Source organism: Kogia breviceps, chromosome 15, assembly GCF_026419965.1.
Source record: "Kogia breviceps isolate mKogBre1 chromosome 15, mKogBre1 haplotype 1, whole genome shotgun sequence".
Classification (NCBI taxonomy): Eukaryota; Metazoa; Chordata; class Mammalia; order Artiodactyla; family Physeteridae; genus Kogia; species Kogia breviceps.
In genome coordinates, this window is record NC_081324.1 from 71,992,222 (window position 1) to 72,014,563 (window position 22,342).

The following is a 22,342-nucleotide window of genomic DNA, read 5'->3' on the forward strand; positions in this document are numbered from 1 at the left end:
TGCAGTCCCACTTCCCTGGGTTCCCCACAAACTCGGGTTTCTGGCCCAGCAGCAGGTGAATGAGGTCAGAGCCCCAGAGCTGCCTCCGTGCCCCACCCAGAAAACGCCAGGGTTTTTATGAGTAGGAGGATCCCCTCTGCTGGGCCGCACCCAGCATTGCCCGGGAGTATTTGTGGAAATCAAGACAATAGCACCCCAGCTGCTGAAGGAAGTGGACCTTATCTGGGACCCCGGGATTGTTGTGGCCTTTCTTCCGCCCTGCCCAGTCTCTGGCGGGGCTCAGGAAAAGCGGCTGGCTAGCTTCAAAGGCAAAGTGGAAGCCGTGTCTCCTTGAGAGCCCTCACCTTGGTGGCTTGATGCCGTGTCACAAAGGAGACAGAGTTCACAAGCTTTCCCATCCCCCAACTGGGAGATGCATGAGAGTGGAACCAGTGGGCCTGCTCAGGCTTCTAAACAGCTGCCAGGGGATGTCCTTTCTTGGTGCTTCGTGGAAAACCCAGCATCTCCGGGGAAGCAGTGCTGCCTTTGACACTCCAAACCTCAGCTGTTTCCACTTCACAGAACTCCAGCCCCCTTCAAGTCATCATGAAAAGCTCACAGTATGGCCTTTTATGGGTTTTGTTTCATTTAAGCCTCACCTTAACCCTTTAAGGGGTGGCTGCTGTTGTTACCGATTGCTAAGTGAGAAATCCACATCTCGGAGAGGTGAAATGCTTTTTCTAAAGCTACGGGGCTGGGGCTTCCCTGGTGGCACAGTGGTTGAGAGTCTGCCTGCCGATGCAGGGGACACGGGGTCGTGCCCCGGTCCGGGAAGATGCCACATGCCGCGGAGCGGCTGGGCCTGTGAGCCATGGCCGCTGAGCCTGCACATCCGGAGCCTGTGCTCCGCAACGGGAGAGGCCACAACAGTGAGAGGCCCGCGTACCGCAAAAAAAAAAAAAAAAAAAAAAGCTACAGGGCTGGAAATGATGAAGCTACTGAACCCAGGACTTGCTGGCTCTTACTGTCTGTTGTGCGTGGTTTGATGTGGGCCCAGCCCTAGGCCTGGTTGTCTGAGTGTGGCAGCCTTATGGTCCAGCCACCAGCTTAGAGATGAAGCCCTCCTGGGCGTGGGATGTCAGGCTGGGTGTCTGGTCTTCCAGCCAGCGCTCTGCCGGCAGAGCCATCCTGTGTTGGCCCCTGGGGAGTACACTGCCCAGCCTGACCCGTGGCCTAAGCACGCCCTTGGATCTAAAAATGCGGTAGATATCCTGCATCTCACAGCTTCACCCTGGCCTTCAGGCAGGAAGCTTGTCGGCAGCAGTGAAGTTTGCCACAAACAGGCCCAAACGCCAAGCGCGGCTCACCTAGGCGAGTGAAGCCAGCAGGACGGCATGCTGGTTAAAGAACAAGGGCTCTGAAGATACCGAACAGTATATGCATTGTGCTGCTAGGAATCTGTACAGGATACCTGAGAAGCTGGTTGCTTCTGGGGAGGGGACCTGGGGTCCTGGGTGGGTGGCAGACTCTCTTGCACTCCATGCCCTTCTGCCTGCCTGAGTTGTATACCATGTGCATGTAATTCCTCAGCAGAGAGGAGCGTGGGTGTTGGAGGTGGACCTGGATTTGAGTCCTGCTCTGTCACACGGTCGCTGTCCCAGCTCACCTCTGTGGAGCACTTTCCACGTATTGGGCATTGTGCTCGCACAGGCTCATTTGCTGTTCACTGGTGATGTGACACTGGACGAGTGACTTTTTCTCTGAACCTCTTTCCTCATTTCAAAGTTGCAAATGGTAATGCTTTTCGGGGTTGTCGTGGGGATTACATGAGGACATTAGAAAGCCCTTGACAGAATGCCCGGCACTTTGGGAGCCTCAGTAAATGGGCGCTGTCTGTTATTGCTTTAGTCCTGCCTGGGCTGGGGTGTAGAGGGGGCGGGGCTATGGGGAAGCGGTCTCAGCACGCCTTGGAGTGGTGGCCTGCCTTGGCCTTGCGGGATGGGGGTGTTGCGGTCTCACGTTCCCCCTACAGGGGTCGCTCTTCTGAGAGGACACGGTGGCAGTGATCAGACCTTTCCGAGACTCCTCCCCAGAAAGGTTCAGTTCCTGCAGCGCTAGAATTTCTCCCGGAGCCCTTGTCATTGTCGTCATTGGCGGGTGGATTTATGTGGCACCTTTTGTAGCACGACTTTTGACCGGCCCTCACCTGTGGTTGCCTGCCTCAACCCTGTTGCTTGTAGTACTTTCCCGCCTTAAATGGTGTCTGGTCTCTGGCTAATGTTTTTGGAGTGAGGAAGTCTATAAACTAGATCAGAGAAGAGAGTCATTGATCTAATTATCAGTAGGTGTTCCCTAGAAAACCAGTGGGGCAGTGTAATAAGCAGGAAAACTGTAGTACCCGTTTCCCTGAGCTCTCCAGGCCTCCTGCCTTATGCAGAATTCTGAAATATATTGAAAGCGTTTAAACTGCATAATGTAACAGACTCCCCTGTGCCCCGACTCAGACAAGGACTAGAACATTACCTGGACCCATGGGGCTTCTCTGCCCTCTCTGCCTCTCTCCCTTCCAGCGATGACCTCTAAGTAGCTTGACTGTGGGGTCACTGGGGTGGATTTCAGTCTTTGCTGCACAGTGAGTCACCCTCAGAGCTAAACCTTGATGCCTGTCGTCCCCACCCCTCCCCTGCTCCTCAGCCAGATGTAACTGGACAGGGTGTGGTGGGCGTTAGGACTTGAAGAGCTCGCCGTGGGATTCTAATGCTCCGCCAGGGCTGAGAACCCCTCGTGTAGGGCTTTGTGTGAATTACTGTTACTACAGCTGTTTATGTCCATAACCACTGTATAGTTGGTGCATTTTTAAACATCATATAAACGGTGTTACGTGTTATAGCTTGTGTGTAGCCTTTTAGCTTTTGCTTTAGTGAGCATTATGCCTGTGAGAGTGATCCATGGAAAAACAGCTCTAGTTCACACATTTCCCTGAAGTAGAGTGTTCCATGCAGTTTATGGAATCCATGTTCTGTGATGGTTATTTAGGCCGTTTCCAGCGTTCACTGTATTATCATTCTCTCCAACACTCTCCTGGTGCATGTGTGAGCTCTGCTACCCAACCTTTACCACATCATGGCACACCCAGAAAATAATAGTTTTACTTTAGCGAATGAAAAAGTTCTGGAGTCCCCAGGCCCCAGCCAGCCACCCCAGTGCCCACAGCATTAAGGTCCTACCCACCATTGGGAGCTCTGTCCTGGAGTTGCTTCCCAAGAGGGGAATTGGGGATCATTTCCTCGGCTTGATTAGGTGTTTGCGGTTGTGTCAGTTATCCTCCCCACGGGAGAATGAATTTTTGCCAACGCTGGGCACCTGTCATTGTTTACTTACTGCCAATCTGATGGTTATGGTATGGTGCTTTATTGTTTTATTTAGCATTTCCTAATTTCCAGTGCATTGAGTGACTTATGTTTATTGGCCATTTGTGTTTCATCATTTAGTTGCCGGACAGTATCTTTACACCTTTTCCTGTTTTCCTTTTTTTCTTTCTTCGTAGAAGTACGTATTCTGGATCATATTTCTTTGTGGTCTTATGTTGTAAATATCTTCTCCCAATCTGATTTGTTAACTTTGATACCTCGAAGTTTTTACATTATTTTTTACATTTAGGTCTTTGATCTATTTCAGTCAGTGGTGCTCAACCAGAGATGACTTTTGACCCTCAGGGAAACTTGGCAATATCCAGAGACACTTCTGGGTGTCACAGTTTGGACGTGGGAATGCTATTGGTTGGAGGCCAGGGATGCTGCTACATACCCTACAGTGCATAGGAGAGTCTCTCCATAACAAAGAATTACCCGGTCTAAAGTGTCAGTAGTGCTGAGGCAGAGAAACCCTGCCCTAGAGATTCTGATTCAGGAATGAGGCTACTTCCAACAGTCTGAATTTGTAACAAGGACCCAAGTACCTTAGGCAACTAATGAACAGGCAAGTTTGGGGACCATAAAAATCTAAATACCTTAGTATGGAGAAGGAAAGGTCAGTGAAAGCTCCCTGGAGGAGGTGGGGGAGGGAGGGAGAGAGGAAGTACCTGGTCTGCTGGTGGGGCTGGGAGGGGGCAAGCCCGGTGGTCCAGTCCCCCGTCTCTGAGCCAAGCCTCCTCCCAGGCACCCCAAAAACCACGCAGACCCCCTTCCTGGGGGCTGGAACATTCTGCCTCTGGATGCTGCTGCCACACTCCTGTCTGTTCTCCAGTGATGATGACATATGTAAAGGGCTCACCATCAGACACCTAATTTGATGGCTGCTGGCAGAGCCGGCATTGTGCTCTGTGCTTCTATACATTCTCTCATCTTACCTTTATGCCAGCCCGGGGAGGAACCATTTTTAGAACAGGAAACTGTCGGACAGAGAGGTTAAGTGAGACACCGACGTCATCCAGCAAGTAGGTGCAGAGCTGGGTTTCCAGTACAGACCTCTGCTGTCTCACTCAACCCGTCCCAGAGCCTCTAGGTCTACACCCCTCACTCTTCTTTCCAGCCCTGCCGAAGAGGCCAGGGAGCCCAGGTCGCCCTGACCTCACTTGGCTTCCCTTAGCTTGTCTATATGCTGGGGACTGGAGCTGACTGTTTCAAAGGGATCGATTCCTGCTTTGAAAGCAACTAAAATATTTTGATGTCAAAATGCTAATTGAGGGCTTCCCTGGTGGCACAGTGGTTGAGAAGTCCGCCTGCCGATGCAGGGGACATGGGTTCGTGCCCCGGTCTGGGAAGACGCCACGTGCCGCGGAGCGGCTGGGCCCGTGAGCCACGGCCGCTGGGCCTGCGCGTCCGGAGCCTGTGCTCCGCAACGGGAGAGGCCACAACAGTGAGAGGCCCGCGTACCGCAAAAAAAAAAAAAAAAAAAGAAAAAAAAGAAAAGCTAATTGAAACCTCATGGAGAGTGCGCCTGGCTCTGCTCATTTTTTTTGCCCTTATTTGTCCAAAGTATGATTCCTTCACCACAAGCATTTCCTGACAACATTCTTGAGCCAGAGCCCAGTGTCACGGTCCGCCTGTTCGTTTATGGAAACGCTGGACTGTCACTTGGGTAACTGATTTCAGGAGCCCTTGTTCTTTCTGAGTGGCTGCGTTGTCCACGCATCAAAGGCAAACGAGGACATTTTTTTCCCAGAGCAGCTGGGTGGAATTTGTTGCCCTTTCTCCCAAAGACTGAGGTTCTGCGTGTCTTCTCAATTTCATATGATGAAAAGAGTTTTCCTACGAGTTCCTTGCTTGTTCTTTGTGGTTTAGTTCTGCCTCCCCAACTTGGAAGTGTCCCTGAACCTCTCTGAGCCTCTGTTTTCATCTGAGGAAAATGCAGGGGAATGAGCCTCCATCAACAAGAACTGTTGGGAAGATAATGCGGTCTTTCCATACCTTGTTGGCTCGCTGGAAGGAGAGCACTTGATCCACAGTAACAACAGGGGTCACAAGCTGGTGGCCAGCAGGCCGTGTTTTGGCTGCCCTGTGGTGGGTTGATGACAGGTTTAAAAAATATCAGTTTACTGTTCCTTAGAAGTCAGGAGATTTCACAGGGAAATCTGCATTTTTGGCTTCTCCTGGAACATCAGGGGCTCTCTCAGCCCTGGACCTCATTCCTGCCTGGCCAGTTTTGGCTGGAGCGGGAAGAGCCCCCTTGGGCGGGGGGAGCGGGGAGAGGCAGGGCCTGTGCTGTGGTCCGCCCTGCCCACCTGCACTTGGCTATCCTGTGTGCTCAAGGCCCCTGTAGGCATCTGAGCTGCAGAACAGATACTGAGTCCGCACTTTGTTGTCTCAGCTGGAGAAAGGAGCGGAGCATAGTGTCCAGCGGGCACTGTCAAGGTGACAGGATTTACCACACCCGTGAAGGCCTCGTGTCCTTCCTCGGATCCAGGGTCTGACTCCAGGCCACACATTTGCTTTGTGTTTGCCCAGATTGGGGATTAACCTCTTGCTGTACTCAGGAAGCCATAGCAGCGTGGAAGTGCCACGCAGAAGGCCCTGGAGGGACGAGACGGGACCTTTAACCAAAGGCCCAGGAACCGTGGACTGAGGAGTAGTTGCAAAGCGGAACGTGGAAATGGCCTCGTTGTCAACTGTCCTGGTGATGGCAGCAAAGAACACTAGTGCGCTAGAACGCCTGAGCACGCTTGGCGGGGCTGGACTCGCGGGCGGCGGGCCGACTTGTGACCAGACGTGAAAAGGTGCCTTGGCTGCTCTTGGCCTCCATTGGCCTCTGCTGCTGATCCAGGGCCCGGGGTCTGAGGAGGATTTGGGAAGACATAGTGGTCTTAGGAGTGGAAGCCTGGGGCTTCCCTGGTGGCGCAGTGGTTGAGGGTCCGCCTGCCGATGCAGGGGACACGGGTTCGTGCCCCGGTCCGGGAAGATCCCACATGCCGCGGAGCGGCTGGGCCCGTGAGCCATGGCCGCTGAGCCTGCGCGTCCGGAGCCTGTGCTCCGCAACGGGAGAGGCCACAACAGTGAGAGGTCCGTGTACCACAAAAACCAAAAAAAAAGGAGTGGAAGCCTGGCTCTTTTCCCAAACTGAGGGAAAGCAGGGGCAGAGAATGACTGATTCCTGTGTGAACCTCCTAACTTCCCTGGGCACTGGCGTTTCCTCACCTGCAGTGCGCAGCAGGAGACTTGGGGCCCCCTTCCCGGGGTGACCCTGCTTGTCGGGAAGGCCAGGACTCCTCTGTCTGGCTGGCTTCATGTTTTCTCTTGAGATGTACTTGGTCTTCACTTCATCCCTGCTTCCCCTTCTGGTACCTCCTCCTCCCCTTCCCAGGCCCCAGCCCTCTTTCCTCTTCCCAGTAGCATTTGCATTTCAGCGGAGGAATTTCGAGAAGCGGCCCTGCAGACCAGGGCCAGGAGTGGAGACCGGAGAAGACTCTGAGAAGCGGCAGGGCCCGCCTTGTCCCCGCCCACGAGGCACGATCTCGCCCTGTGCCTGGCTCTGGTCAGCAGCTGGGACGTGTCTCCGAATCTCATGAATGCCAGTGCCGTCTCCCCCAGTTAGACTGAACTGCTTGAGGGCAGGGTCTGGCTGGTCACCATTTTATCTCTGATCGCTGTGTTAGCCACTAAACACTTGTTTGGGGTTATGGATGGAATTTTCTATGGTGGTGCCAGTGAGTGCCTGGGGGTCACCCTTGGGAGTCAGGTGTCGCAGCCTGTGGCAGTGAGCCATCTGCTTCCTTAGAAACAGCTCTGTTATTTGGGAGCCTGGAAAAAAAAAAAAGCCTTGTTGAAAAAGGGAATAGATATTTTCACACCAGAAGCCTTTCCCCTGTCACTGGGATGTGCTCATTTGGACCCATTTTATCCAGGTGTGGGGTAGGCCTCTTGCGATATTCTTGACAAAGGGATTTTTGAGGTACTTTAGAAACATGCTTTGAGGACCCAGGGGCAGTGGACTTCCCTGGCGGTCCAGTGGTTAAGACTCCGTGCTTCCTTTGCAGGGGGCACCGGTTCAGTCCTTCCTTCGGTGTGGCCAAAAAGTTAAAAATGAATAAGTAAATAAAATAAAGGAGCCCAAACCAGTGAGTCTGGGGTGTGCTTGTCTGCAACCAGCGGGGCCTGGTCGGCCCTTTGCTGGTAGCTGGGCAGGTGGGGCCGCAACCCTCTCTGTGGTCCCGCTCTCCCCGGAGGTGGTGGGAGCCAAGAGACACCCCAGCTCTCCTCCCCGCTCCCCCCACCGCAGGCTGGATCCTCATTGACCGGTGTGGGAAGCACTTTGGTACCATACTCAACTACCTTCGGGACGGGGCGGTCCCCTTGCCTGAGAGCCGCCGGGAGATCGAGGAGCTGCTGGCAGAAGCCAAGTACTACCTGGTCCAGGGCCTGGTGGAAGAGTGCCAGGCAGCCCTGCAAGTAGGTATCACCCTTTCTCCCCGTGTGGGCGGGGGGAGCCCCAGGCTCCTCTGCCTTTCTCATTGTCCCCCTCCCTCATTGAGCTGTTGTGAGAGTTAATGAGTTGACCCCGGAGCTGCTCCCCTCTGGCCTCTGCGACCCCTGAGAGGCTTCCCTGTGATGCTGAGGCCGCCTGACTGCTCTCTGGCTTATTGCAGCCCCCATGGTGTTGGGTCCTCTCCCTGTGTTCATTGTAACCCTTCAGTACCAAGCCATGGGGTGTAAAACCTGAGCCTTTTCCTGGACTCATTGGGAGACTTATTCTCATCCCACAAGTCATTGTTGAGAGCCCAGCATAATCTCTACAGACAGACACCCCTCCTCAGCTGGAGCTGGGGCAGGACTGCTGGGGTCAAGTCTAGGGACAGTAAAATCCCTACGAAACCAGAACGCTTCGAGATGCAGCCAGCAGCCAGTTATTTCAAGGCAAGTTAAGACATGGCAGAGAATCAGAAGAACCCCTTTGCGTTGTCCTAGGAATTCGGTCTGTAAACATGAGGCTCTTGGGTGGCTCTCCACTGGGCCAGTACCCACAGTGCCAGGCTGCCTGAGGAGCTGTTATTTGCACACACCACCCCTGCCGCTACTGCGAGTCTGTGAACTCCCTGTAAATCTAACTGAATGTTGTAGCTTTTACTGTTATTTTTTATTTCATTTGTATGTTTATTAAAGTAATGCATGTAAAGCGTTTACCAAGTCAAGTTAGTATTGTAAGCTAGGTTGATGTCAAAAACACTACCATATGCCTTGCACCCACTCCAACCCCTGCAGCAGCTTCTTTTAATTCTTGCAGCAGTTCTTTACCCACCTACTTTTTACACTGTTTATTGATTTTTCAGTTTACCACATTATCTACTGACGTTTCTGTAGAAAATTAAAATTTAGCGCATGCACCACCCCCAGCCACTACCAAACTTGCATGCACATATTCCTCCCCCAGGTATAGTTTATCATAGTTTTGATTAAATCTGTACTCAGAGTTTACGTTGAGTCGTGTAAATATTGTTAACAGTTGAGCCACAGAGTATACAGTGATTATTTCCTTTCTCGTGTAACTTTTCAGTTTGCCAGAATTAGTGATTGCTTCATTGTCTTTTGTTTGCTTGGTTTTCTAAGCACACATCCCTAATTCAGCCCTAAATTCTCAGAAACTTCAGTCTCCTTTTGGTATGTTCAGATACATCAGGGAATCTCTGTTTCATCTTTGCCTTAGAGACATGCCCTCTGGGTTCCTTTTTGTGGTTTCTGTTAGTCTGAGATTAAACCTCTGGGACTGACCTCCAAGTTTCTGTCGCCCTTATCCTTCTATTTTCTCAGAGCGTTTTTTCAGTTTTATCTTTTCAACGCTTCTATTGAATTTTTCATTTCTGCTATCGTATTTCTAACTCCTGAGAGCCTTTTCTTGTTCTCCAAGTGCTCTTCTTTATATAGCACGCTGATCTTGTTTCATGGGATGCGATATCTGCTCTCATCTGTCTGATGATACTATTTGAAGTTTTCTTTCTGCTGCCTTCATTGTGTAACTCCTTCTCTTACTTTTTCTCTTTGTTTTGGTTTCAGTCTCATATTTGAGAGGCTTTCCAGGTATAATCTGATGGTCCTTGGTCTGTTGAAATTCAAGAGTAAAGGCTCTGAAACACTGTATGTATTGTTGTCCGGCGGGCTTCAGCGGCAGATGATAAGGCTGGCTTTTTCAGTGGGAACTCTCAGTGTCAGAATCTGTAAGCCTTTTTTTTTTTTTTTTGGACGGGTGGTTCCCTGTAGAGGAATCCTCCACTCTCTTGCCTGGTGGGTATAAGCCTGACTGGCTGCCTTCTGAGATCTGAGTAGGAGAAGGGGTTGGGGTGGGGGTAGGGCTCACCATTTAGTGTGCAGCTCGTTCACTTAATCCCCCCTTTTTGGAAAAGCAACTCAGCCCTGTCCTCTCCTGTACAAACTGCTCCAGGAAAGTGGACTTTTCTCCTGCCCGGCTTGGGTAGGGGATCCATCTGGAGGTCTCACCAGTGCTTCTGCCGACTAGCAAGTGACCCTCTGCTCTTGCCCTGAGCCTACCAGCCTTCAAAGCTGTGGATTCTTTCCCATCTGCCAACTTAGGTTTCAGCGTTCTCCTTCTCCTTGGTTATCACTCATTTGAGACCTTTCCAGACGTGAATTTTTGACATCTTTTGTCTGCTGACCTCACTTTTCCCATTCTTTCTCTCCTTATGGGCTTATAATTCCTCTGCAGTCATTGCAGTGGGGTTTTGGGAGCTTTGATGCAATCATATTTCATCTGCCATGTTTAGGGTTTAGTTTTGAGTGGCTTCCTGGGCTGTGAAATGTGTCATCGTTGTTAGTATTTATATGCCAAGCACCCTGGCATAGAACAGTCCTGGCCGAAGAGCGGGTTCACTGGAGAACTCCACTCCTGGTCATCCCCCATCCTACTTCACTGGTGCTGAGAATCCTCCTCTCTCCCCAGCCGTGGCTGCCCCATCTCCCCTCGCCAGAGTCCGTCTTTGCCCAGCAGGCCAGCTTAAACAGTTCAGTGCTGGGCAGGCCTCCCAGGCTGAAAGCATGTTTTGTTCCAGCAGAACAAAGATACTTATGAGCCTTTCTGCAAAGTTCCTGTCATCACCTCATCCAAGGAAGAACAGAAACTTATAGCGACTTCAAATAAGGTATGGTGGAGGCAACCTTGCGGCATTTCTTTTGCTACCAAAAGTGGTGGAGGTTCTTCTGAGTAAGTTTTGGAATAAAAATGTGCGAAATTGCCTGGGCAAGGCCTGAGAAGGGGTCAGGAATGGGAGTGTACAGCTCATCTTGTGTTTCTCCTGGTGCTGGCTCACGCAGTCTCCCTCTCCAGCCCCCCCCCCCCCCCCCCCCCCAGCCAGCAGGCTGCACTTACCTGCCCCTTCAGGCGGATGGCAGGGCTCCAGCGCTGTGGGAAGCCGGTGGTCCTTCGCACCTGCACCCCAAGTGACTCTCTTCTTCCTTTTTTTTTTTTTTTTTTTTTTTGAAACAACCCACAGCCAGCTGTGAAGTTGCTCTACAACAGAAGTAACAACAAATACTCGTATACCAGGTAAGGTGTTGGCCAGAAAAGACATCTGCACTCACACCAGCCAGGCCCAGCTCCCCTCGTTCCCTTCAGATGAGGGTGGCCTTTTTGCACCTCTAGAATGCCCAGGTGGATCGATAGATATGAAATCTAATTCACACATGCCATAAAATTCACCATTTAAAAATACACAATTCAGTGTTTTTTAGTATATTCAGAGTTGTGCATCCATCACCACTTACCTAATTCGAGACCATTTTCATCACCTCAGAAGGAAACCTGTACCTGTTAGCAGTCACTCCCCATGTCCCCCCACCCTCTTATCTCTCTCAGCCCTAGGCAACCACTATTTTGCTTTCTGTTTCTATGCATTTGCCTACACCAGACATTTCATATATATATATATAGAATCTTACAATATGTTGCTTTTTGTGTCTGGCTTCTTTCACTTAGCGTAACGTTTTCAAAGTTCATCCACGTTGAAGCACACATCAGTACTTCATTCATTTCATGGCTGAAGAATATTCCATTGTTCAGACAGACTACATTTTGTTCGTCCATTCATCAGTTGATGGACACTTAGGGTGGTTGCCACCTTCTGGCCGTTAGGAATAGTGCTGCTGTGGACATGCATGTACACATACACGTTTTCATTTCTCTTGGGTGGATACCTAGGAGTGCAATTGCTGGGTCATATGGTAACTCTAGGTTTAATCACTTGAGGACCTGCCGAACTGTTCTCCAAAGTGACTACGCCATTTTATGTTCCCACTAGCAATATATACGGGTTTCTAGAATGCCTTCTGGCTCTTGGGAACATGTGGCTCTAAATCAGGAACTTATGGGTTGTAGGGGCATTAGATGAAGTTACTCAAGACCCATAAATGGACCCAGGATAAAAAGTCTCCCTCGGGCAGGTCACTCAGCCTCATGTGGCTCCGTGGGGCTCTCCTCCATGTCCCGCACCTGCTGCCTCTGCCTGCAGACCCCGTGGTTTCAGCATTTCAGTCCTGGCTGTTGCACAGCAGGGCGTCCGCCCTAGCACGCTGGTGAGGAGCGCAGACTTAGAGGCCAGAGCTGTCTTTTTGAGGCTCAGCTCTGCCATTTATTAGTTTTTGGCCTCAGGCAGTCCCCTAATTTCTCTGACCCTTGCTTTCCTTTGAGCTTTGGGGACTGTAGTGCCTTCTTCACGGGCTAACTGTGAGGTCGAAAAGGGATGGTGGAGGTAATGGGCCCGGTGTGTGGAAACACAACCCCACTAGTTAGTGGTGGCTGTTAACACCAGCTTGTAATCAGTCACCTTATCAAATGCTGTTTTGCAGCAATTCTGACGACAATATGTTGAAGAACATCGAACTGTTTGATAAGCTGTCCCTGCGCTTTAATGGAAGGGTCCTGTTCATAAAGGATGTCATTGGGGACGAAATCTGCTGCTGGTCCTTCTACGGCCAGGGCCGCAAGATCGCTGAAGTCTGCTGTACCTCTATCGTCTACGCCACCGAGAAGAAACAGACCAAGGTAAGGGCCTCCAGAGGACGGTTCTGAGTGGCTGGTCTGAAATCTGTATTTGAAAAACTTCCCTTTCTCCTTGAGCAAGATACACTTCAAGAGGGAAAGGCTCTAAAAGTGCTTTCCTTGACTCATGACTGCTCATTGTTCAAATATTCATTCTCTTTTGGGCCCTGGAAAGATCCAAATGTAGGCTTGGAAAAACAGAATGGCGTTTCCTTTCTGACACCCAGTAAGTATAGACAGGCCTACTGCTCCTGGGTTCCTTTTCCGTAAAGGTTGATTCAGACGGGTCCTCATACCCGTGTGTACCCCGCTGCCTGCATTTTCTCCTGTCATCAACGATCTGACCCCACCTGTGCCAGCTCCTTGCCGTCTTCCGCTCGATGCTCTTTCCCACTGCACTGGCCCCATCCATCTCACTCATCAGGAGCAGTGCTACCTTCAAGGTCTTGACCTTGGCCTTCTAGTCGTGAGCTACTACTTCCTTGTCATCTGTCCTCTTACCCACTGACTTGTGCAGCCCACCACCCTCACGGGACCCTCTCAGCACTCCTCATGAATCTGGGTGGCTTCTTCCCAGCATATGACTCCCTGACTGATCTGGACTCTGGACCCATTTTTATGTCATCCTCTGCAAACCAGTGGACCTGACCTCTCCCTTGGCTTCTGTCCCTGTGCTGTTTTGCAAAGCTAGATCATGCTGTAGAGTGTGGTTAGAGATCTGGTCCACTGTTAATTGATATTCACTCCCTTTAGGTTTCTGCTTGCCTACCCTCCTCCTTAGGCTATGTGACTGGGTGTATTTTTGTTTTCCTCGCTTTTTTTTTTTTTCTTTTTATTGAAGTATAGTTGATTTATAATGTGTTAATTGCTGTACAGCAGAGTGACTCAGTTATACATATATACATTCTTTTTCACTTTCTTTTCCATTACGGTTTATCACAGGATATTAAATATAGTTCCCTGTGCTATACAGTAGGACCTTGTTGTTTATCCATCCTATATATACCAGTTTGCATCTGCTAATCCCAAACTCCCAATCCGTCCCTCTCCCATCCCCCTCCCCCTTGGCAACCACCAGTCTATTCTCTGTGTCCATGATTCTGTTTCTGTTTCATAGATAGGTTCATTTGTGTCATAATTTGGATTCCACATATAAGTGATATCATATGGTATTTGTCTTTCTCCTTCTGACCTACTTCACTTAGTATGATAATCTCGTTGCATACATGTTGCTGCAAATGGCATTATTTCTTTTTTATGGCTGAATAGTAGTCTGTTGTATATATGTACCACATCTTCTTCATCCATTCATCTGTTGATGGACATTTAGGTTGTTTCCATGTCATGGCTATTGTGAATAGTGCTGCTGTGAACGTAGGGGGTGCATGTATCTTTTTTTGAATTATAGTTTTGTCTGGGTATATGCCTGGGGATTGCAGGATCATATGGTAATTCTGTTTTTAGTTTTCTGAGGAAAACCTCTACACTGTTTTCCACAGTGGCTGCACCAACTTACATTCCTACCAACAGTGTAGGAGGGTTCCCTTTTTTCCACACCCTCTCCAGCATTTTGTTATTTCTAGACCTTTTTTTTTGAAGGTATTTTATTTAATTTTTTTGTGTTTAATTTTTAAATTTTTATTTTATATTGGCGTATAGTTGATTAACAAGGTTGTGTAGACTTTTTAATGGTGACCATTCTGACTGGTGTGAGTGTATTTCATTGCAGTTTTGATTTGCATTTCTCTAATATTTAGTGATGTTGAGTATCTTTTCATATGCCTATTGGCCATCGGTATTTCTTCTTTGGAGAAATGTCTCTTTAGGTTTTCTGCCCATTTTGCGATTGGTATTGGTATGTTTGTTTTTTTGTTGTTGAGTTGTATGAGCTGTTTGTATATTTTGGAAATTAAGCCCTTGTTGGTCGCATTATTTGCAAATACTTTCTCCCATCCTGTAGGTTGTCTTTTCGTTTTGTTTATGGTTTCCTTTACTGTGCAAAAGCTTGTAAGTTTGATTAGGTCCCATTTTTTAATTTTTGTTTTTATTTCTATTGCCTTGGGAGACTGACCTAAGAAAACATTGATATGGTTTATGTCAGAGAATGTTTTGCCTGTGATCTTTTCTAGGAGGTTTATGGTGTCATATCTTACGTTTAAGTCTTTAAGCCACTTTGAGTTTATTTTTGTGTGTGGTGAGAGGGTGTGTTCTAACTTCATTGATTATCATGTGGCTGTCCAATTTTCCCAACACCACTTGCTGAAGAGACTTTTTCCCATTGTATATTCTTGCCTCCTTTGTTGAAGATCAATTGAATGTAGGTGTGTGGGTTTATTTCTGGGCTCTCTATACTGTTCCGTCGATCCATATGTCTATTTCTGTGCCAATACCACACTGTTTTGATTACTGTAGCTTTGTAGTATTATTTGAAGTCTGAGATGGTTATGCCCCCTGCTTTGTTCTTTTTCTTCAGGATTGCTTTGGCAATTCTGGGTCTTTTTTGGTTCCATGTGAATTTTAGGACTATTTGCTCTAGTTGTGTGAAAAATGTCATGGGTGATTTGATAGGGATCATGTTAAATCTGTAGATTGCTTTAGGTAATATTGCCATTTTAACAATATTCTTCCAACCCAGGAGCATGGGATATCTTTCCATTTCTTTGAATCATCTTCAGTTTCCTTTATTAACGTTTTATAGTTCTCAGCATATAAGTCTGTCACCTCCTTGGTGAGGTTTATTCCTAAGTATTTTATTTGGGGTGTTGTGATTTTAAAAGGTATTGATTTTTTTACATTCCCTTTCTGATACTTCATTGTTGGTGTGAAGAAATGCAACCAATTTCTATATGTTAATCTTGTGTCCTGCTACCTTCCTGAATTCATTTACCAGTTCTAGTAGTTTTTGTGTGGAGTCCTTAGGGTTTTTCTGTATGTAGTATTATATCATCTAACTATAATGACAGTTTTACCTCTTCCCTTCCAATTTGGATACCTTTTTTTTTTTTTTCTTGTTACTGTGGCTAGGACTTCCAACACTATGTTGAATAGAAGTGGTGACAGCGGGCATCCTTGTCTTGTTCTAGATTTTAGCAGGAAGGCTTTCAGCTTTTCACCATTGAGTATTATATTGGCTGTGGGTTTGTCATAAATAGCTTTTACTATTTAGAGATATGTCCCCTCTATACCCACTTTGGTAAGAGTTTTTATCATGAATGGATGTTGCATTTTTGTTAAATGCCTTTTCTGCATCTATTGAGATGATCATGTGGTTTTTGTCTTTTCCTTTGTTTATGTGGTGTATCACGTTGATTTGCATATGTTGAACCATCCTTATGAATTTGGGATGAATCCCACTTGGTTGTGATGTATGATCTTTTTTATGTGTTGTTGGATTTGATTTGCTAATATTTTGTTGAGAATTTTTGCACCTGTACCATCAAAGATATTGGCCTGTAATTTTCTTCTTTGGTGGTGTCTTTGGTTTTGGTATCAGTGATGGTGGCTTCACAGAATGTCCTTGGGAATGTTCCCTCCTCTTCAGTTTTTTGGAAGAGTTTGAGAAGGATAGGTATAAGTTCTTGTTTGTATGTTTGGTAGAATTTGCCTGTGAAGCTGTCTGGTTCTGGACTGTTGTTTGTAGGGACTTTTAAAATTATAGATTCTATTTCAGTTCTGTTGATTGGTCTGTTCAAATTATCTGTTTCTTCTTGATTCAATTTTGGTGGGCTGTATGTTTCTAGACACTCGTCCATTTCTTCTAGGTTGTTGAATTTGTTGGCATATAATTGTCCATAGTATTCCCTTATGGTTTTTTGTATTCCTGTGGTATCAGTTGTTATGTCTCCTTTTTCATTTCTAATTTGTTTACTTGAGTTCTCTCTCTTTTCTTCTCTGTGAGCTTGGCCAGAGGTTTATCAATCTTGTTTATCCTTTCAAAGAACCAGCTCTTGGTTTTATTGATTTTTCTTTATGTTGTTTTTTAAATCTCTATTTCCCCTCTGATCTTTATTATTTCCTTCCTTCCTTCTGGTGACTAGGTTTTGTTTTTTCTTCTTTTTCTAATTCTTTTAAGTGGGAGGTTAGGTTGTTTGAGATTTTTCCTGTTTTTTTGAGGAAGACCTGTATCTCTATGAAGTCCCCTGTAAGAACTGCTTTTGCTGCATCCCATAGATTTTGTATGGTTGTGTTTTCATTGTCACTTGTCTCAAGGTATTTTTTAATTTCCTCTTTGATTTCATCATTGACCCATTGGTTTTTTAGTAGCATGTTGTTTAGTCTCCATGTAATTTTTTTTTCTCATTTCTTTTTCTGTGGCTAATTTCTAGTTTAATGCTGTTGTGTCAGAAAAGATGCTTGAGATAATTTCTGTACTCCTAAATTTGTTGAGGCTTGTTTTGTGCCCTAGTGTGTGGGTCAATCCTAGAGAATGTTCCATGTGCACTTGAAGAGAATGTGTGTTCTGGTTTTTTTGGATGTAATGTCATGAAAATATCAATTAAGTCTAACTGTTCTATTGTATCATTTAGTATTTCTGTTGCCTTATTGAGTCTCTGTCTGGAAGATCTGTCCATTGATGTGAGTGGGGTGTTAAAAAGTCTCCTACTGGGGCTTCCCTGGTGGCGCAGTGGTTGAGAATCCGCCTGCTGATGCAGGGGACGCGGGTTCGTGCCCCGGTCCGGGAAGATCCCACATGCTGCGGAGAGGCTGGGCCCGTGAGCCATGGCCACTGGGCCTGCGCGTCCGGAGCCTGTGCTCCGCAACGGGAGAGGCCACAACAGTGAGAGGCCCGCGTACAGCAAAAAAATTAAAAAAAAAATAAAAAAATAAAATAAAATAAAAAATAAAAAAAAAAAAAGTCTCCTACTGTTGGGTTGGCCAAAAAGTTCGTTTAGGTTTTCCCAAAAGATGTTACAGAAAAACCCGAACGAACTTTTTGGCCAACCCAATATTGTATTCCTGTCAATTTTCTCCCTTTATGTCTGTTAGTATTTGTTTTATGTATTTGGGTGCTCTTATATTAGGTACGTGTATGTTGATGAGTATAAAATCCTTTTCTTGTATTGATCCTTTTATCATTATATAGTGTCCTTCTTTATCTTTCTTTACGGGCTTTGGTTTAAAGTGTGTTTTGTCTGATACTAGTATTGCGACTCCCACTTTCTTGTCACTTCTGTTTGCATGAAATATCTTTTTCCATCTCTTCACTTTCAGTCTGTGTGTGTCCTTTGCCCTGAAGTGGGTCTCTTGTAGGCAGCGTATTGTAGGCTCTTGTTCTTTTAATCCAATCTGCCACTCTGTGTCTTTTGACTGGAGCATTTAGTCCATTGACATTTAGGGTAATTATTGATGGATATGTATTTATTGCCATTTTAAACCTTGTTTTCCTGTTGTTCTATATTCTTTGTCCCTTTTTCTTTTTGTTTTTCCTTTTGTGGCTTGATGATATTCTTTTGCATTATACTTAGGTTCTTTTCAGTTTTTGTGGATCTGTTGAATGTTTTTTGATTTGTGGTTACCCTGTTTTTCAAGTATGTTCAGCCCTTCCTATATATATTTGTTTTAGACTGGTGGTCGTATAGGCTCAAACACATTCTAGGGGGGAAAAAACCCCTACATTTTCTTACTCTCCTTCCCAACATTTTATGATTTTGACGTCCTCTTTTACATCTTCATGTTCATCCTTTTGCTGTTCATTGTGGTTATCATCACTTTCACAGAAAATTTTTCGATTTTTCTTTTTTTTAAAACTGTAGTGGCTTTTTTTTTTTTTTGGCTGTGTTGGGTCTTTGTTGCTGCTCACGGGCTTTCTCTAGCTGCGGTGATTGGGGGTTACTCTTCGCTGTGGTGTGCAGGCTTCTCATTGTGGTGGCTTCTCTTGTTGTGGAGCATGGGCTCTAGGCATGGGGGCATCAGTAGTTGTGGCATGAGGGCTCAGTAGTTGTGGCTCACAAGTTCTAGATTGCAGGCTCAGTATTTGTGGCGCACGGGCTTAGTTCTCCGTGGCATGTGGGATCTTCCCAGGGCAGTGCTCGAACCCGTGTCCCCTGCGTTGGGAGGCGGATTCTCAACCACTGTGCCACCAGGGAAGCCCTGTACTGGCTTTTTTTTTTTTTTTTTTTTTGCGGTACGCGGGCCTCTCACTGCTGTGGCCCCTCCCGTTGCGGAGCACAGGCTCCGGACGCGCAGGCCCAGCGGCCATGGCTCACGGGTCCAGCCGCTCCGCGGCATGTGGGATCCTCCCGGACCGGGGCACGAACCCGTGTCCCCTGCATTGGCAGGCGGGCTCCCAACCACTGCACCACCAGGGAAGCCCTGTACTGGCTTTTTTAAGTGATTTATTTTCCAATTGTGATTTTCTCATTCCTATAGATTTTTACTTCTTTTCTATTTAGCGAAGACCTTTCAATATTTCCTTTAGGACAGGCTTAGTATTGCTATGTTCTTTTATTTTTTCTTGTCTGAGAAATTCTTTCTCTCTCCTTCTATTCTAAGTGATAGTCTTACTGGGTAGAATATCTTAGGTTGCAGATTTTTTCCCTTTTAGGACTTTGGATATATCTTGCCACTCCCTTCTGGCCTGCAACGTTTCTGTAGAGAAATCAGCTGATAGTCTTATGGGGGGGGTTCCCTTGTAATTGACTCTGTTTTCCTCTTGCTGCCTTTAGAATCCTCTCTTTAACTTTTGCCATTTGTATTATAATACATCTTGGTGTATGTCTTTTTGGGTTTATCTTGTTTGGGACCCTTGAGCTTCTGGTACCTGGGTATGTTTCTTTCTTTAGATTTGGGAGGTTTTCAGCCATAATTTCTTCAAATACATTTTCGATCCCTTTTATTCTTTCTTTCCCTTCTGGAGTCCCTATTCTGCATAGGTTGGCACACTTTATATTATCCCACAAGTCTTTTAGATTGCTTTCGGTTTTTTTCATTTGGCTTTCTATCTGCTGTCCTGATTGGGTGATTTCCATTATTTTATCTTCCAGATCACTTATTCATTTGCATTATTCATTCTGCTATTCATTGCCTTTAGCTCAGCTTTCGTCTTTGCAAATGAGTTTTTAAATTTTTTTTTGGTTCCTCTTTATAGTTTCTAGTTCCTTTTTACAGTACTCTGCGTTTCTTTCAATAGGCTTTCTTAATTCCTTTGGTATTTTCATTATCTTCTTTTTGAAATCAGTGCCTATTAGACTGAAGGGGTCTGTTTCACTCTTTGTTCCTTCAGGGGTCCTTTAACTGGGAGTAGTTCTTCTGCTTCTTCATTTTACATATTCCTCTTTGTGAGTTTAGGAGAAACAATTGTCTACTGTGGTCTTGGAGGGCTGTTTATATATGGGGTCATCCCTGTGTAGCTTTTGTGAATTTAATATATTTGGTGCGAGGGCAGTTTTTAGTATGGATGCCCGTGGCCTTTTTCTTCAGCGTGTGCTAGTCATTATTCCCTTGATGGGGCTGTGCAGATGCAGTGGCTGATGCCCAGTCCTGGGTTCTTGGTGGCGGCAGGCAGCTCAGGCACACCCCAGAACACACGATGGGCATGATGGCATCTCACAGCCACTCCTGGAGTTTGGGCGGGCAGTGGTGGGGGCCCTGCAACCCCTCCTGGGGTCCAGGAGGGAGGTGATGGTAGCCTGAAACCACTCCTGGTGTTGGCGGCGGGGGCGGGGGGGCGCTGCGACTGCTCCCGGAGCCTATGCAGGTAGTGTCCTGCCCTCTGCAAGCGCACGCACAGAGAAAAAGGCTACAATGCAGATCCCACCCCTCCCCTCGTGCACCCCCCAAACGATGGCAACTGGCCTCTAAGGTGGCCCAGGCTTCCCCTGCATACACCCCCAGCCGTGGTCACACTGGATTCCAGCCCCCTGGGTCCGTCTGCACAACATGCCAACCCCAGTTCTCTCCCCAGTTCTGATCTCTGAAGCCCGAGTTCCAGCACCCAGCCCCCGCCAGCACTGGCAGACTCGTGTGTCAGGCTGGGGAGTGCAGGGCGGCAGCACTGACTGACTGACTGTGCAGTCCTCCATCTGCTTTGTCTGACGCAAACCGGCTGCTGTTTTCTGCTCTGAGGCTCAAGCTCTCCTTCTGTCCTGGCCCATCTCCCCACCGGTGAGGGGGCTTCCCAGGGTGCAGGAACCTTTCCTCTTTTTCACAGCTCCTTCCCAGTGACACAGGTACTGTCCCGATTCCTTTCTCACTTTTTCTTTTTCTTTTCTTTTCCTTTTTCTTTTTTCTTTCTTCCTACCCGGTTTCGTGGAGATTTTCTTGCCCTTTCAGCAGTCTGAGGTCTTCTGCCAGTGTTCAGTAGATATTCTGTGAGAATCATTCCACATGTAGATATATCTATTTTTTTTTTTAAGAAGATGTTGGGGATAGGAGTTTATTAATTTTATTTGTTTATTTTTCCTGTGTTGGGTCTGCGTTTCTGTGCGTGGGCTTTCTCTAGCTGTGGCAAGTGGGGACCACTCTTCATCGTGGTGCACGGGCCTCTCACTATCGCGGCCTCTCTTGTTGCGGAGCACAGGCTCCAGACGCGCAGGCTCAGTAGTTGTGGCTCACGGGCCTAGTTGCTCCGCGGCACGTGGGATCTTCCCAGACCAGGGCTCGAACCCGTGTCCCCTGCATTGGCAGGCAGATTCTCAACCACTGCACCACCAGGGAAGCCCCTAGATATATCTTTGCTGTATTTGTGGGAGAAGGTAAGGTTCATGTCCTACTATTCTACCATCTTGATTTTGCTTTTTTTTTCTTTTTAAATCATCCCATACACTGTGTCATTTCCTTTTCACTCTATCTGGGGAAATCTGATGACCAGGAACACATGCAGCAGGTCATGCCTCTAGTCACCTTCATACAGATCTGTAGGTCACCTGCTCAGGTTATTATCCTCACTGCAGTCCCAGGAGCCCACAGCTCTGTGTGATGCTAGAGCAGCCTCAAAAGCAAAATGCAAATGAGAGAAAATCAGACCACAAAGTAGAAACCAGAGTTCAAAATCTTTCTTTAACTTCTTTTTTTAAAAAGGTACATGTGTTTTTTTGTTTGTTTATTTTTGGCTGCATTGAGTCTTTGTTGCTGCGTTCAGGCTTTCTTTAGTTGCAGCAAGCAGGGGCTATTCTTTGTTGTGGTGTGCGGGCTTCTCATTGTCGTGGCTTCTCTTGTTGTGGAGCACGGGCTCTAGGCATGCGGGCTTCAGTAGTTGTGGTATGTGGGCTCAGTAGTTGTGGCTCATGGGCTTAGTTGCTCCATGGCATGTGGGATCTTCCCGGACCAGGGATTGAACCCGTGTCCCCTGCATTGGCAGGTGGATTCTCAACCACTGTGCCACCAGGGAAGCCCTTTTTTTTTTTTTTTTTTCCCCACTTCTTAGAACATTTGATTCATTAGTATTTAGAATGTATCCTAAAAGGTATGTATTGTTGTAAGGTAGCCAGGAAGGGAAAAACACTGAGTTTCTTTTTTTTTCCTTTCAAATATAGTGGGGGGACCAGAAGTATTCACTTTTCCTCCTATGTTCACAAGACGTGCCTCTTTTCTTTAGGGCTGTGAATTCCACCTGTAACTAGACTCTCCATTTTGTCATAGTTTGGTTTTTTATATACATGGATTGCCTCTGCCTTGGATATTCAAAAGCTAATCATCACATTGATTAAACTTTAAAATAGTGACTTTACGTTTTTAGAGCTTAACAGCAAGCAAAGGCCCTGAGAGGCCTCGTGGTCGGACCCCAGCTGTGTGTAGATTCGTGGACGGGTTCCAGAGTGAGTCTGTGCTCACGTTTGTGCCGCTGGCTAGTGGTGGAGCCGGGATGGAGGCCAGAGCCCCTCTCCTGGCTCCCTTAACTCTGCCTCTTGTCCCTCGGGGCTCCTTCCTTTCTCCAGGGAGTTGGCGT

The 22,342-nt window shown here is 47.2% G+C and overlaps 1 protein-coding gene across 2 annotated transcripts in view; it reads left to right on the forward strand.

Annotated features, from left to right (window-relative positions):
• KCTD10 (potassium channel tetramerization domain containing 10) overlaps positions 1-22,342 on the forward strand; it is a 34,509-nt gene that overhangs the window by 8,715 nt on the left and 3,452 nt on the right. Inside the window, exons 3-6 of one of the 2 annotated variants that reach the window (XM_059040316.2) lie at positions 7,693-7,862; positions 10,475-10,561; positions 10,913-10,965; positions 12,264-12,459. In XM_059040316.2, the coding sequence (XP_058896299.2) occupies positions 7,693-7,862; positions 10,475-10,561; positions 10,913-10,965; positions 12,264-12,459 (506 nt within the window). Of the gene's footprint in view, positions 1-7,692; positions 7,863-10,471; positions 10,562-10,912; positions 10,966-12,263; positions 12,460-22,342 lie in introns of both variants that reach the window. The other variant, XM_059040319.2, reaches the window with a different exon arrangement.